The sequence below is a fragment of the Protopterus annectens genome, chromosome 4.part0 (assembly GCF_019279795.1).
Source record: "Protopterus annectens isolate FY-2018-M chromosome 4.part0, PAN1.0, whole genome shotgun sequence".
Taxonomy (NCBI): Eukaryota; Metazoa; Chordata; order Ceratodontiformes; family Protopteridae; genus Protopterus; species Protopterus annectens.
The window spans coordinates 1,256,962,099-1,256,979,373 of NC_056733.1; the positions used below are offsets into that span (position 1 = coordinate 1,256,962,099).

Genomic DNA, 17,275 nt, shown 5'->3' on the forward strand with positions numbered 1-17,275 from the left:
AATGACACCAGAAACTAAGCCAATTATTAAAGTCAGTCATCTTCTGTTCATACTGTGGTGAAATCTTTGAAGAAGGTAAGATGCTGCTCAATTCTAGGCACATACAAGCCTGAACACATATTCCAAGAGCTTCACGATGTCTCTCCTCATGTAGTCTGTGGATGTATGTCTCGGGTCATTTACATCCACATGGACTATGACTGAGTCATTTTGGTACTTGTGCTCCAATGACCTGAGTACATGTATAATATGGTGGATCCTGGTTCCAGATAAGAAACTGACTGTGACTTTCTCCTTACTCAGCCTGGTGAGAGGGACATCAGTGTGTCTCACAATGGAAGCTCCAATGACCAGAATGTTGGGTTGTGTGGTGGTTTACCTTACGGGCTAAGAAGTAGAAGCTCCATGAGATGCGGCTGTATGTGGGTGTTGTATTGAAAGAGTGCATTTGAAGCTGCTGAGGGCATTTGTTATGTATATTTCAACTAGGAGGTCTTTTGGGTTTAGTAAGGTTGCATTTAAATGCTTCAGCATATGTGGGCTTTGTGTCTGGTGTCTGCTTTGAATTGTGTGTGATGGGTGCAGTGTGTGTTCTACTGATAACCTGACTGGCATTAGGAATGCTTTTATGTGAGACCTTTGCCTCCAGGGAGATTATATAAATACAACTCTCACATAGCTTATCAGTTTGATTGAAAATTGGCTGTTTATCAGTAACATGAGGCAATTTCTACATTGCCTTGGAATGCCCATATTCACTAAGTTGGTAATGAAGACAGTGGATAAGTTCATATCCATAGCAACAGGCCTTTTTTATTGATTAGAAGGTTGTAGTGAGAGTACAGAGTAAAGTCAGGTGTATCTGGTTTGAAACTCTGGGGGCAGTGCTTGTCACTGTGCAAAGTAGTTGTCCTGTGTGCAATGATGTATTGTTGAAATTCCCTGAGTACTTTTACAGCAAAAATGTCAACTCAAGGTGCCTGCATATGTACAGAGCACTGCCAAACATTTGAAGGAAAACTCCTACAGTAGAACCTGTCTATGTATGGATGAAGTATTTAGGGAGATATTCTGAAGTTGGGTTAGACAGTAACTAATCAAGCAGTATTTACTGAAAAGAAAGAATTAGCTTTGCCAATAATAAGGAATAGTGGGGATTCACCTACTTGGCTATTACCTGGCTACTATTAGTGCTAGTCTCCCCACAGCTTCATGCTACTGTGATACAATGCCCATTTGCTTCTTCTTTCACCAGAAGCAAAACAGTACCACTAATCCCAAATTGCAACAATCTGGTCCCGGAAGATGCAGGGGTCTGTATGCATGCCATAGTCTTTTCCTGGTAGATGCCTTGAATAGCAACCAGACCAATCAGGAAGGTCCCACACAGACACTCGGTGCTCAGTCAGAGACAATTAGAAATCAATGCCCTCTGTTCTTTTTGTGACTGGGAGGAACAGTACCACAAATTCCAAACTGGCACGTATGAAGCAGTTATCAGGCATTCTTGTGATTATCAGTCTCTAGGGAATAATATACCTATACTCCTTCTTTCACTAGGAGCAAAATAGAAGCACAAATCCCAAAATGACTAATGATAGGCAGAATATGGGCTCTCCAATAATTGGTGGTCTTGGACCAGATGTTGCAGATGTTAAAGATAAGATGGAAAAAATGGGTTAATATCCTAAGAGTTGCAGTGTGCACTGAGCAGTTAGATATGAAAGGGAGTTACCTCAAGGTTTAGTAGTCTAAGGGGAGAGCTACCAATTTTAAAAGGGCAAGACAGATTGTATGTGGTGGGCACTTAATATTCTGACTTGATGGAATACAGTTGGAGGGCCAATGAATTTAAATAGCTGGAGAAGGAGTGACTTCTCAAATGATAATTTTTGTGCTCACTGACTGTGACGATGTGAGGTATTGCCAGCTATGCCAAGAGAAGTAGGGCAGTGGATGTGTAACATATCCCAGCACAGTTAGCTGGAATTTTGTAAAGAATTATATGTCATTTGTATATCAAACTAATTTGTACAGATGCTTATGTTGAAAAATGTATTTGTAGAGCTGATTGTGTTAAAAATGTACCAACAGTGTACCCTGCTGGACAGAAAAAGAAATATACATGCATTATTGTAACTGTTTAAATGTATATGTTTTAACACAGGATACTGGAAGAGAAGAGATTAATCTCAATCCACCTAACTCTGAAAATAGTTTGAAATTAAATTACCTGGCTTAGGTCATAAAGATTGCAACTTACAATTCTCTGTGCAGCCAGAGAAAAAGTCTGTACTAGGAAGCTTTCTGAACTGTCCTTGGGGTGAACTAATTGCTACTCTGGAAGGGTGTAGGCTTGAAATTGTTTTAGGACTTCCAGCAGGAGCTGCAGCAGATCTTAGCAAGGCTCTGTGTGTGTATATCATTGACACGTGCTAAATCCTGACAGCTTCTAGCCAAGTGGGGGGGTGGATAATGGCAACCAGACGTATGTGATGTCATTTTGTAATCCATCACTAAAAGTGATATTTTAATACTAGGTAAGAGTGAAGTCTCACTGCACTCTGTTTTTGGAACTTGACATTGAAGGATCACTCACCTACTTCACCTTGCCTTCTCTAGTAACTGAATCAAGGGGAATAGTAATTCTTTAGATCTGTCAGGAAACTATAGTGAGATTAGTTAAGTACTGTTTTTTTCTGTATAAATCTATTAATCTGCATAATTTTAATATGTCCTGTGATTGAAACTCTGGTGTTTACTGCAAATAGATATTTAGTATTTTCATGTTCTTTTCTTATTTATTATTAAATATATTTAAAGTTTGTATTGTGGCTGGTCTTTTAGAGAATATTTTATCTCTGAGAGTACATATATATTTGGTGACAGCTCTGGATGCTCCTGAAAGCCTTGCTGTTGGTCAAACTACCCTTTGTATTAATATTAATTTCACTCAGTATAATTGGGTACCCTTGCAAGAGCCTTAGAGTACCTGGCTTTGGAGTGCTTGGTGGCAGTGTAACTATCTTATAGTCTGGACAGAAGGGGGCATAGCTAGTAAATCTGTGCCAGCCTTTCACAAGTGTGTGTGGGTGTGAAAATCAAATCTCAAAGAATGTGTGTGTCAGCTACATGGGTTGTGAAGATCTTAACCATTATGCAAATTGTATCTTTGAGGATGGAAGCTATGAGCCTTGCTCAACTATCTTTGGAGCTGCAGTGGTCATATTAGTTAGTACAGAGGTCTATTCTGTGTAAATATACACCAGATCAGATCTCTTTTTTTTCTAAGTCCACACTTCATTCTTATGCATGTTGATAGCCTCCAGGTTTTATTCCTTTTTCTTGTTGCACTTCATCAAGTCTTTTTCCAGATTATCTATATTTTTTGTCTAAGTATAGTTGATCTTATTTGCTCAACTGAAGAGATTAATGTTTTATTTGTAGTTGTAACAGTTTCTCTGACGCAATTATTTTTCTGCCCTCTAACTTCTTTCTTGCTCTTGAAAAATATCCTCTCTTTGGAAATTCTGAATTTGATGCAAAATAGAAACTATGCAGAATCTCCTTATCTTCATCATTCCACTTTATTTTCTCAGTGCCTGTTGCTTGGCCTATCTTTTTTTTGTTGTTGTTGTTTTTATGGACTGCTTGTTCTTTCTACCACTGGGAGTCTAGCCGTGTAGTGGGTATAGTTCCATGCTCTGAGAATTCTAAACTGCCTTTTTTTAGCCAGTCTTGCCACCAGTGCATATGCCAAGAGTGGGTACTTTTTTCCTGGGACAAATGCACACAGTCTCTTTTCTATTTTGACCAACCTTTCTTCATAATATATAAAATACAGTCTATATATCAGTGTCATCTGGGTGAGATTTTGCAAAAACAGGGTCCACCACATGACGGTACTTAACTCAGTTCTAGCATACTACTCCTTTACTTGTTGATGCCATTTCTCCATTCAGACTCAATTCCATATCTTTATTCGGGTCCTATCAGATTATCCAAGTTTCAAAACTTCAAAAGCCATATGGCTGGGATCATACGATCAAAATTTTGAAACTTCAAATGTTTTGACTGAAGATCGCGGTACAGTACAGAATAGGAAATTTACCCTTTTCTGCAATGTAGTGCGACTTCGGAGTTGGTATTTTTAATTAGCAGGGGGTGAGGGAGGTGCAGGGAGGCTTGCCTCCTGCAAAAATGTTAAAAATAGATTTTTTTTTTGTTATTTATTTATTTATTTTTTTTAATATTCAAAGTTCCCAAACTTTGATACTATGGTCTTGGCCATATGAATTTTGAAGTTTCAGCGCTTCAATAGTTTGAAATAGATCCCTTTATTCATACTATAAGAAGAGGGACAGACTGCAGCTGTCTGAAAATGCCTCTTAGGTTGGAAAGAAACTAGTCTTGAGCAGTATCCTACAATCACTGAGAATGATGCCACAGTATAAGCAAATGCTGACTGGCTTTAATAACTGGATAAGTTAATCGCACCATTCAATGGGAGACCAATGGGTGGCAAATGGAAGACAGTTCTGCCTGCTTCACCAGGGATGGCCTGCACCTATCAAATCAAGTCGTTTGCTTACTGGCTAACACTTTACTCCCATAGTGCCTTTTTTAGGTGATGTCAGTCTCCACAGGCTGCTGTCCTAGTAAACACAAATTCCAATATGGCAAATGTCAGTGTAGTGCTGCTTCGTGTCAGGAGACTAAATAAAAAAATGGTCTCTCTCACGGTCTTCCTAACTCTGGAAAATGTGGTATTTTTGTCACCAAAGCCAGGATTAAAAATGATAACACTCTAATTACTCCAGTAACATTGGTAAACTCTGGAACAAAATATATTCTGAACTAAGACAGAATGATACACATAGCTTCAAGTCTTACTTAAAATCTTTTCTTCTTGACTCATGGATATGCCCTTGCACATCCCATACTGGTTAATTGCTGTCTGAACAAATTATTTCTCTGCTTACACTCGTGCATGTTTCTATTTTAGTTAGAATACTATAGAAGCATATGTGATTTACAAATGATGTAATAGTGATCTCTAAGTATTTATTTCTTCACTGTAAATAATGTACTATACTATGCAAATATTTTGCTTTACTGACACTTTTTGTACTACTAATCTTGTTACCACTGTTCAGTAATTTCAGTCTTACTGAGTTGTTAACTGCAAGTAAATATTTATTTTTGTATTATTAATCTTATCACTCTTCAGAATTTTTCAATCTTAGTAACTAACTCTATCTTAATAGTGATGTTATATATATGGAGCTTTTCTTCCAGTACCTTCACTGAAGAATACTCTTTTTGACCCAGTTGGACCTTCCCAGTAAACAAACACAAAAGCAAATGGATGAATGAATAAATAAATAAAGAAAGAATCAGCATTCTCTCCTTACCTGGCTTCTATGCCTACCAGTCACTTAGGCCTGCAAGTGGCATGTTTATTTTTATGTGAAAAAAAAACACCACCATTAGACTAATTATTGGGCGGCACAGTGTTGTAGCAGTTAGCATTAGCATTGTCGCAAGAGGTTCTCTGGTTCAATTCTCAGCTGGGGTACCTTCTGTGCGAAGTCTGCATGTCCTCTTTGGGTTTGTATGGGTTTCCTCTGGGTGCTCTGGTTTCCTCCCACATTCCAAAGACATACATCTGGAGCTTTTCTCCGCTGAAAATGGGCTCTGTCCCAGTTAGACTTTCCCAATAAACAAATGTTAAATAAATAACTAAATAAATAAATAAATAATTAAATGGGGCATAATCTTGATTTCCTCCATACTCTAATATCAGGAAACAAGTCCTCATACCACATTCTGGTCAGCTACAGAACCCTGTCCATGACACCTGCCAATCAAAAAACTTACTTAATTAACTAGACTCCCCCTTCATAAACCTACATACCATCTTTTTAGTAGACATTAACTACACCTCCTTAAAATGGGACACCTACAGTTTTGCAAATATATACGTGCAATGCTCCTCTGACCTTATCATTACAAGCTCCCTTATTAAAGCAGTACTCTCCCACACTAGGGACACCAATACATCTGAGTTAGTCCTCACAAACACAGCCTCTGTCTGCTCCTCACCCACTGTTATACCCTCACTCGTCAAATCAGATCACTACACTGTTAATACCATAGAAATACCAGTACATCTCAACAAACAACTCAACCATCTTTACATACTTCTCAAAGGCTAACCTCTTTGCATTCAATAAGGACTTCTGACAGTTCAACATTCCCCCTATACCCCAATGACCCTATAGCAAATACTGCTACAAATACCTGAAGTCTATACGCTTATTTCAACTCTTGCATGGAGGCTCATGCTCCTATTCATCACAAGTACAATAGCAAAAGTAGAAGCAAATCCCTGTGGTAGAACTGTACTATAAAACAGTATAATAAAAGGAAAACCTAATAGCTTTAAAGAATAGAACAAAAACTTAGTATGTTCAAATAACCTCAAAAGCTTTAACAAAGAACCCATCAGCAGGATCAAATCCTTGAGAACTAATAGTAAACAAAAATTGTTGGATACCACAAGACTTTCTTTAATTATGACAAAAAAACCTTTGAAATAATACTCAGTATTTTACTGTGATTATCTTTAATGGCATCACCCACTCAAGCTCTGAGGGTATAGTTAACATCTTTACAGAAAATTTCAGCTCCAATTTTTATCCTTTCTCACCTCCAAACATCCCATTGAAAACTATCCAGTCTATACTCCTCACAATTACATACGAACTAATATTAAAGGTGCATTCAAACACCAAAAATACCAACTTTAAGAGGCCAGATAACATACTGGGCTTCTTCCTGGTCAGGAAGAAATAGCGCTATCAGACTTCCTGCTTAAACTATTTAACCACATCATCTCCATTGGATATGTACAAGAAGCCTGTAGAAAACTTAAGTAATTCCCCTACAGAACAGAGGCCTTGCCATGAATTCTGACAACGATATACTTATCTGTTTCACCACTATCATCTGCAAAGTGATGGAATGCATCATCATTGACTTCACAGAGACATATAAAAACTACAATTCCTAGATCCAGATCAGTTTCTATTTGTAAAAGATAGCTCGTACCTATTAAATTTAATTGATTTCTTTGAAAGAGTCAATGAAAAACTAGATGAAAGCAATTCTGTATACACAGCTTACCTGCAATTATCTACAAGGCTTTGAACATTGTACCAATTCTGGCATCACTGACAAGCTGGTCAATGTCAATATAAATTCTTATGTAACTAGTTTGATTGCCAATAACTGATTCACTGATAGACACCATTTTGATGGACACCACTTGATTAGAGTTAATGACATGCCATCCTCTAAGAGAGTTGCCATCAGTGGTGTACCTCGTGTCTCTGTTTTGGGACCACCTATATTTGGTATCCACCCCTCTAATTACATATCTGATATTAAAGGCCATTGGCTGACCAATTTCACAGATGACTGCAAGCTTGGAGTATGAGGGCCATAAGTCACCCAAAGCATCTAAAAGTCCTGCCTGTCCTCTTTGTCTCCTACAGACTTCTCTGAGGTGATGTATTCTGGGACTACAATGCTGGAAATGACCTCTTCTTGCATGATCTACTACATATACACAAAACTGGTAGTAATGCAACTACCAGATGAAAGGATCTAAATCTACATATCTCTCACAAATAATTTCACACCTTTAGAATGAATTTCTACTTTTTTTGAAGCACACCATGCCCCTCACTGTTTTCACATCTAACTCAAATGACTGTATGGATGGGAAAATGCAAATTTACCACAGGCCTATCCCTACTATCTCTTATGAAGAGGGGGAGAAACTCATTAGGTATACCAATGGGACTAGTGGATAGGCTCACAAAGGCTTAACTAGTCTATCTCCTGGTAGCAAGCTATGAATCCCATGAACCTCCAGAAAATTGTAGACATTTACAATCACAGTTGGTGCAGTCTGCATTTGTGTGCCAGCATTCACTGTGTATAGTCTTCTCTTTCCTCACCATCTGCGCAGTTGTGGAGTTAGTATATTTAACTAATGGCATGTGGAGAAACAGATGCCTTGTGCCCTGGAAGTACACCTTTTTCTGGTAAATTTGCTGTACTGGAATTTTTCTACAAATTATTTTTCTACTTTCAGTAAAAATCACTCTTCAGATAATTTGCCCTATGTATTCTCTTGACTTCTCTTTCAGCAAAATGACATTCACAGGCAAGCTACACACACACACACACACATACACGTATGCATATGTGTGGCTATAGTTCACTTGGCCCATACTTAAACGTGAGATGTAAGTGAAATGTAGTTCATTTTATGCACAGACCTCTTTGTGCAAAAATGATATTGTGCAACTTCCGGGCTACTTAACAAGGTGTGTTTGTGGTGGACTGAAAGTCTGTGTATGAGTGTGAGTGTGAGTGTTTTAGAGTAACGGTTAGGTAAGATGATAGATTTAGTTTTGTTCAACTGTGAGTGTTTTAGGGTTAGTGTATTTGGTTAGTTAAGCGGATAGATTTAGTGTGTGTCCGGCTGCGTGTCTATTTAGTGAGTGTTTGTGCTGTCTTGTGTAATGGTAGTATTACAGAAAGGGCTTTTTTAAGGTAAGCTGCATGGATAGGGGCAAGGGCAGGGTTACCACAAATTATTAAGGTAGACCAGACATGCAAAGACACACACACACAGATGCATACACACACACACAGACACACACACACACACACACACACACACACACACACACACGTGCAGACACATACACATACATATTCACACACACAAACACACACTTGTGTTGTCACACTTCTTTTTACAAACTGGTTAATTTTAATACTGTGTACCTTTTGGCTAGCTCAGCAGCTTTCGTATACAGCTTTTGCTTATAGTAACAAACAGCCAGCTGACTCTGTGCATATATATTTCCTCGTTCCGATGCTTCTTTCAGACATTCCATTGCAGATTGGATATCTTTCTTTATTCCAAATCCATAAAGATACATAACTCCAAGTGCACCTTGTGACTCTAAACTTCCATTACCACAGGCCTCAGAATGCCAGTAGAATGCCTACAGCAACATAACAATTAAAATTTGTTATAGTCTCATAAAATAGACAAGCACTGCATTTGTTTATCCAACAGTTCATTTTTGTAAATATCAGAAATACAGCATAACATCAATTTCTTAATATTTAAGAAATATATGAACACCATAGCTATGATTACCTGTGAAAATACATTTGTAGGTAAACATACTCAGAAAGAACTGTGCAGGTGTACAATGTATATAGTTAATTAACAGTGAACCATAACATTACCAAGGAATGGTTAACTACCACAGAATGATGGATGCAGTGCAAAAATTGCCCATATTGAATAAAATCATAAAAACAGTTTGCAAAATTATAGTGTAATGATTTGCATTGTAAATATACGTATATACCACATAACTGTGCCTGTAATACCATCAGCAGAATAAAAACTTGTAATGTACTTCCAAAAGTAACCAAAAATGAAAATTATTCCCTTAGGGGCCAAGAGAAGGAGTGAAACTGTCTAGATGATAAAAAATCTTAAAGAAGAGTATTCTATATTTTAAAACCAGTAATTACAATACCATGTGTACTTTACATCTGAGAAAGGATACAAGTGTTTATCTATCTATCTGTGATGCCCACCACTGCCACCAATGTGTGATGGCCACCACTGCCACCAAAATGTGACATCCCCACACTGGGCAAGGAATCAAGGAGCCTGAATCCTCACCACTGGATGGAATGTGCACTTGGAATACAAATGGATACACTCAGTATTTTGAGATGCAGACCTCTCTGCATTAAGTACAATTTCCCATAAGAGCACACAGGAAACACACTCAGACCAGGGATTGAATGCCTCTATTTCTGTCTCCCTCCAGGTCCCCAGTAAGACTCCTCACTGGTACAGCTGTAGGGTTAGGGCCTCTGCCGAGTGTCCAAGCCAAGTCCTCCAGCACCCTCTCAGTGAACCCAGTGCTTCATTTCCCTGTCCCAAGTAGCTGACACACGCTCTTTAAGATTTAATTTTCACACACACACACACACACACACACACACACACACACACACACACACACCTGGGAAAGGCTGGAACAGATTACCCACTCTACCAGCTTAGCCCAGACTATACATTAGATTAACTGCCACCAGTCAGTTACTATAAGACTCTTACAAAGGGTATCCAATTATACAGTGCAGTATTAATGCTAATACAAATGATACTAGTTGACCAAGACAGCTAGGCCTTCTGGAGTGGCCCACACAGTGCCACCAAAAAATATAAGTACTCAGAAAGGTTAGATACTTTCTACAAGGATCAGCCACAATAAAAGTTTAAATATATTTAATAATAAATAATAAAAGAACATGGATGGCTCAGTGGTGTAGCAGTTAGTGCTGTCACCTCACAGCAAGAGTTTCTCCGGTTCGATTCTCAGCTGGGGTGCCTTCTGTGTGGAGTCTGCATGTCCTCCCTGCATTCATGTGGGTATCCTCCAGATGCTCCAGTTTCCGCCTACATTCCAAAGACATGCAGTAAGTGGATTGGACACTCAAAATTGGCCCTAGGTGTGAGTGTGTATGTGTGCGAATGTGTGGTGCACCCTCTGAGAAGGGTTGGCCTTGGGCTAGCAACCTAACCCATTAAAACCTGTACTTGCTACAGAAACAATAAGTGATGAAGAGTGCTCGTTGTCCAATGTGCTAAATGCCCGGGAGTGAATCCAGGATCCAGGAATAAAACAGCATGAAAATACTGAATATAAATTCACAGTAAACCACAGAAAATATTGAAATTAAAACTGATGGACAGACTCATACAAATAAAGAAAAACACTCTCTAAACTAAGCTTCACTATATTCCTGACTGAATCTAAAAGAATTAACTGTTCCCTAGTTAAGTTACTTACTACCACAAGGCAAGATGCTGTGGGTGAGGTCTTTCTAGTTGGGTTCCCCAAAACAGACTATTCAATACTTTGAGATTACTCTTTGTAATATCTAAAATATAATTTCCAAGAGGGCTGGCAGAATGACCTTGTATAGTCACCTGACTCTAAGTTCTCACAGTATTGCCCTTTAAAGCTGACATAGGAATTTGGCATAGACTGCTACTATACACATCTAAATGTTTATGGCAATGCCTGGGGCTTCCCCTCTTTTTACTGAGCTAATGAACAAAGGCTTTTTACCAGATTTAGTTTCTCCAGTCGTATTCAGGACTGTGGGGTGCCATTTTAATGGTTTAATAGCTAATTTACATTTCCCCTATTTTTCTTAAGGCAAGCTAGCTGGTTAACCGTTGCTGTCCCAATATCCTCTATTAAAACATATATATTTAATTCAGTTACAATAATACATGTACATTTCTTTTCATTTCACCAGGGTGTACTATTGATGCATTTTAACACAAGCAAACCTAACAAATACATTTTCTGCACAGGCATCAGTACAAATCAGTTTGATATACAAATGACATACAGTTCCAATACATTTGTAACACAAGCATCTTGTATAAATCAGTTTGATAATTCAAAGGACATTTCATTCTTTACAAAACTCCAGCTGGCTATGCTGGCACTTGCCCATATCATTGCATTATCTATCTATCTATCTATCTATCTATCTATCTATCTATCTATCTATCTATCTATCTATCTATCTATCTATTTATACCAGAGTAATGCACTGATCACTGACAATTTTCACACAGAAGAAAAACAAAATGTGAGTAAACTAACAGAGCTGAACGAAGGCCAAGAAATGTCCTTTGTATATTCTTTATTAAAAAGAAAGGATAAGCGCTTTCACGGAGTTACCGCTTCTTTAGATCCACATAAAAACAACTTAAAACCAGTGATTTATACAAAAAGTAAAGTCACATGTCACTAAAAACACCAAATCAAACTCACTTCCTCTTAATTAATGCTGGCTTTAAAGGAATATTAGCATTAAGCCCTGGCTTTTTATGAGCTTGCAATGCTATTATCCACTTAACTTCTAAATTCTCCAAAATAATTTTCACATCACCCCTCCTCACACCAGGGTTAAATAGGTGTAGGGCTCTAAAGCAAAAAATATTGTGTCCTGTTTTAACTGTGTGTGCTGCTAAAACATTAGTAGTGACACTGTTCCTGATATTGCCAACATTCTCCAAAATCCTTTCTTTAAACATGCGCATAGTCTTACCTACATAAAAACTAAGAAACTGAGTGCAGGTTGCTAAGTAAACCAGACAATTACTGTTGTACGTGGAAAAAAAATCTTGGAATAAATTCTCTCATGGTTTTGGGATGAATAAATACTTGTTCTCTGACTATAAAGGTGCAGGCTTTACATTTACCACAGGAAAATGTTCCAAAGCCATGTGAAGAATCAGTCACTGCAGCTCTAGGGCCATAGCATAACATTCTCTTCAAACTTTTATTATTCCTAAAAATAAAACTAGGATGGCGGCCAACTACTTTGCTTAAAATGCATATGGTACAAGCAAAGAGGGATAATAAAAGAGCCCCCTATTTTTCCAGTAAACACACGAACTACAATAGTAGACATCGTAATAATAATTTGAGTCACGGACGTCCTAAGATGCTTTTTACATATTCCGGCAATGTTTTTGAATTTTGTGATATTTTCAAAAAGAATTGGGCCATTTTATCAAGTGATGACATTATACACAAGTAGCTGGCCACCATCCTAGTTTTATTTTTAGGAATAATAAAAGTTTGAAGAGAATAGGACAAACACTGGCATATCTGTTTAGGGCAGAAGAGAGGCTGAAACATAGAGGCATATTAGCCTTTCTGCTGTTACACAGTGTGCAAATAGCTTTGGAAGGAGTTTTGGAAACATACCCTTATGTAGGAATAAAACACTGAAATACAAATGGATGTAGCCATGTACTGGTAGCAACCAAATGTAAGAATGCCATTGTTCTATTGCTGAAAAGACCTGTGTGGTGCACAGACAAAAAAGTAAAAGGCTATTCTCTGGCTATCATGTGGATAGGTCCACAGTTGGGAGTTATGCAGACAGACTACATGCCTTGATAAACTAACATGTACACAGCAACCCTGTAAGTCCAGTAAGATAAAATCCACACAATACTACTTACGCTCTGTGTACTTCTGCAACCCTACCCAAATGTAGAATATACCTGTGTGTGAAGGGTCTACCAAGGATGTAGGTAAGCATACTCACTGTACTGAAATGTGTCCAGTTTTTCTGAGCAGCTCGTGCTAATGTCAACACTAAAAAAGCACAAACTGTTTAGAACTGTGTAAATGAATATTCACAGTATAGCAGTTCACAAACAATTCTTGTGCCAAAGGAATACATCTGGATAACTAGCTTTGTATGGCAGTTAATTGTAACAGTTGAAAAGAAAGTACATCTTTCCATGTATCTTGGGGTAGCATTTTGAGGGGTGAGTACATTTCTACACTGACAAGTGGGTACTGGGAGCAGCAACATTAGGTCTGAGTACAAAATGTAAATCTATGGCTAATACCCCTGGCTTCTGATATAACAACTATACCAACCTTATGTCTTAAACAATGATGTCCACACTAAACAAGCATGATCTCCATCTTGGAAAGCTGAAAGGGCCACGCCTACATGAGTGAGCAATTTATAGTACTGGGTTACTATGACAGTGATTACTTCAATTACTACACAGCAGGCTGCATGCAATTGCCAACAAATGCAAGAGAGGGAGAGAGAGAGATTGTTTAAGTACTGACAAACAGTACTGTATAGTACACACTGAAAGCTTATCTGGGTTGCCATACCTTTGTGTCCTGTAATTATGTCTGACGTGTGTGTGGGTATGTCTGTAACATGTCCATTGACATATGTATGGTAATACATATAACTGTGTATCTAGCAACATTCATAGTGTACTACAGCAGTATGTGACCTATATTCCCAACTGTGCACATATTTTGGCCACGGGTTTGGTATTAACAAGTTGTGTGGTATAATATTAATACATTTACTGGACCTTACACTGATTGTGATGGATGATATATTTCTTTACACATCAGCTTGATGTATATCTGCTGTGGCTAGGTGGTGCATCATGTTGCATACAGTGTGCCAGGTACTCTTGTATAGTCTTATATAGTGATTTTATTTTGTTGCTGTGCAGAACATGGTTCATTGGATAGAGAGTGAGCAAGGCACTTTCAAGCAATTGTGAGGTGAGCAGTGATAAGTGGCAGTTACAGTGTTTCACTCTCGGTTAGCTTATAGGTTGCTAAATGTCCATAAGCTGTGCTTACCCTTCTGAAAACCCACTTGCAAATGCTGAAATGTGCCTTATTCCATCTGTAGCCCCTGACCTTTGTTTTGGCTAGTAACAAAATAAAAAGCATTTACTAGGAAAAAACCCACAACCATTCAAATCACAGCATACATGATTTGCCACTAAGCCATCTCAGATATACATATTTATGTATTCACAAACATAACATCCAGTGCAATCATACAACACTACAGAAAATGTACTCCAACATGTAGATGTATGTGTGTGAGTAATTATTGTAATCTGTGCTCAGGTACAACATATTATATTATGTATGTAAGTATATATGGCAGTTCAGTGATATCTGTACTGTATAATGTTAAATGTGCCATATGACTTGCACAGACATATTTTTGTATTTATGTCTTCCAGGGATCATGGCCCACCACAGGAACCCAAGCTACAGTAGGGCTGAAGATTATATCATCACTACTGTTTTCATGAACCAGCCAGGACCAGCAGGAGCGTATGGCAATGTGGCAAGATCTTGTCCGCAGGGTCAATGAGGTAGGCCTGCATAACCGCACATATGAGCAGGTACGCCACCACTGCAGTGGACTTCTCCGACATGTCCATCAGCATGCCGCTGATGTGCGTATGGAACAGCTTGCAACAGGGGGTGGTGTTAGCATCCATCCCCCCCTCACCAGAGTGGAGGAGCTGCTCATGAGCCTGGTGGCACCTGCCCAACAACAACAGCAGCAGACATACACCATGATGGAGGTTGGAGCCAGGCAGCAAGTACACATGGAGCATGCAGGTAACATGGCATATCTGTAGACTACTGTTATCTGTATAGGTAGATCATGCATATGTGAGATGTGGAGTGTGTCGTTCAAAGATGTGGAGCCTGTTGTTGTGCAATACTGATCATTTGGAACATAATCTGTAGCCCTGTGAATGTAAACTGTTGTTGTACTGTACGATTGCAAACACACAGTAGCAATGCCAGAGTTGTGGCCACTGACAAACTGTCTCATCTCTATGTAGGTACCTCTGGGGTGACGTCAAGGCAGCAGACAGATGCTGGTGAGTGTGTTCTACATTTATTATTGGAAATAAAAAGTGCATGTCATAGTTAAGGTGTAGGCCATGCACACATGTAACACACCTACCCATAATGCATGATGTGCATGCTTGTTGTAAGAGCACGCACATCTCACTAATGTGATTAGTGGACTCAAACACATGCAATACCCAGACCATCTCAAACAAATGTGGCTAGACTGTAGTGACCATTGGATAGGCACAGTTGATACTCAACATCCACATAACATACACATCTATGTCATACACAGAGTATTTTAACATGCTACACATAAAGGATTCCCAAACCCTCTGTAAAGACACACTCCAGTATCCAAAATCTTATCCACACATTACACAGAATATACCTGAGGGGTAGAGGTCTATCCTGGGGCATTTAAACACTCTGCAACACACTACACATTCATGTCAGGGAATGCTCCTTATTGGCCTCCTTACAAAATCACGTAACAACTGGTTGTGAAATGGTGAATTTAGCCAAGGTAGTACAGTTCCTGCACAGCATGATTTGTGCTAGTTTGTGAAACATTTGTAGCCTTGAGTGACCACCTGATGCCTCATGATGATGGCCTATGGTACTATACCTCATCCAGTTATTGTAACCACAGTACTACACATAGCTGTCATTGCTACACACCATAATGATGCATGTGTGCACACATATGCACCTCTATACAGTATGCATACCAATCATCATTTGCACAACTGACACATACATGTCTTGTGATGCTATTGAGTGGCTAGGTCATATGACACATATTGTGTATGTGTAGTGTTTAAATATGCAGTCGTTGTTTTAGCATGCCATGTCATGGATGAGACTGACATGTCCACAATATGATCTACACTCACCATAAGTACCGTACATTGGGTATGTGGCCGAATGGTATTCCATCAGTTATCCATGCACCACTGATGATGTTTTGTGAATACTCATCATGCATGTGCTAAAAACGTGTCCACAATTAACACGTGTCCACAGTTATTTGCTAAAGACACAGAGGCTGTAATCAGCATTGGATATCTATCTGTCGGGTCTATATTTTATCCTTGAATGCTTAAAAAAGCGAACGCTGATTGATCAAACTTATTTTCACGAAACTGCAAAATATCGAAGCAGCAGAAACTCAATTTTTTCCTAGGGAAAGAATTTGGTTGTCCGTTTCTGTTGCTTCGTTTTTTTTCAGTGTTATGGTGGAAAGTTACCAGTCAGATTCAGGTAAGTGTGTGATTGTATGGATGTGAGTGTTAGGGTGATTTAGGTGAGTTAGGGTTAGGTCTCGGGTTAGGTGTGTGTGCAATTGAGTGGACATGAGGGTTAGGGCGGATTTAATTGAGTTAGGGTTAGGGAGCAAGTGAGGTGAGTGTGCGATAGTGACGGACCTTAGGGTTAGGGTTTGGGTTAAGGTAAGTGGGTAGTTAGTGGTGTGTGCATAGTTTAGTGTAGGGTTAGGTATCAGATTTTAGGTGTATGTGTGTGGATTTCTGTTTGTTTGGTGTGCTTGTGTTGTGTGTATGTGTTTTGGATCAGCGATTTTTTTCCCTGGGGAAAAAAACGCTGGTCTGACAGTTCGAGGTTGTAAGCTTTCGCTTAAATTAGGTCGATCAATCAGCGTTCGCTTTTTTAAGCATTCTATGATATAATATAGACCCTATCTGACACACAGATACACATCCAGCAATGGTATGTACACCTGTGAGTTATGGTGCACATACATCACAAGGTTATGAATACCTGCACAGCAATGTTGTGCCCATGTATGCATTGTGTTCCAGGAGGAGGGCCATCACCGAATAACAAAACACATGCATCAAAGCCATCTATACTGTTAGTAACAAGGATTGACTACACTTGCACTGCATGCT

The 17,275-nt window shown here is 38.8% G+C and overlaps 1 protein-coding gene across 3 annotated transcripts in view; it reads right to left on the reverse strand.

Annotated features, from left to right (window-relative positions):
• Positions 1 to 17,275, reverse strand: part of LOC122799830 (LRP2 binding protein) — an 812,580-nt gene that overhangs the window by 122,096 nt on the left and 673,209 nt on the right. For all 3 annotated transcript variants that reach the window (XM_044069154.1, XM_044069156.1, XM_044069155.1), the window contains one exon: positions 8,866 to 9,089. In XM_044069154.1, coding sequence (XP_043925089.1) covers positions 8,866 to 9,089 — 224 coding nt within the window. The remainder of the gene's footprint in view (positions 1 to 8,865; positions 9,090 to 17,275) is intronic.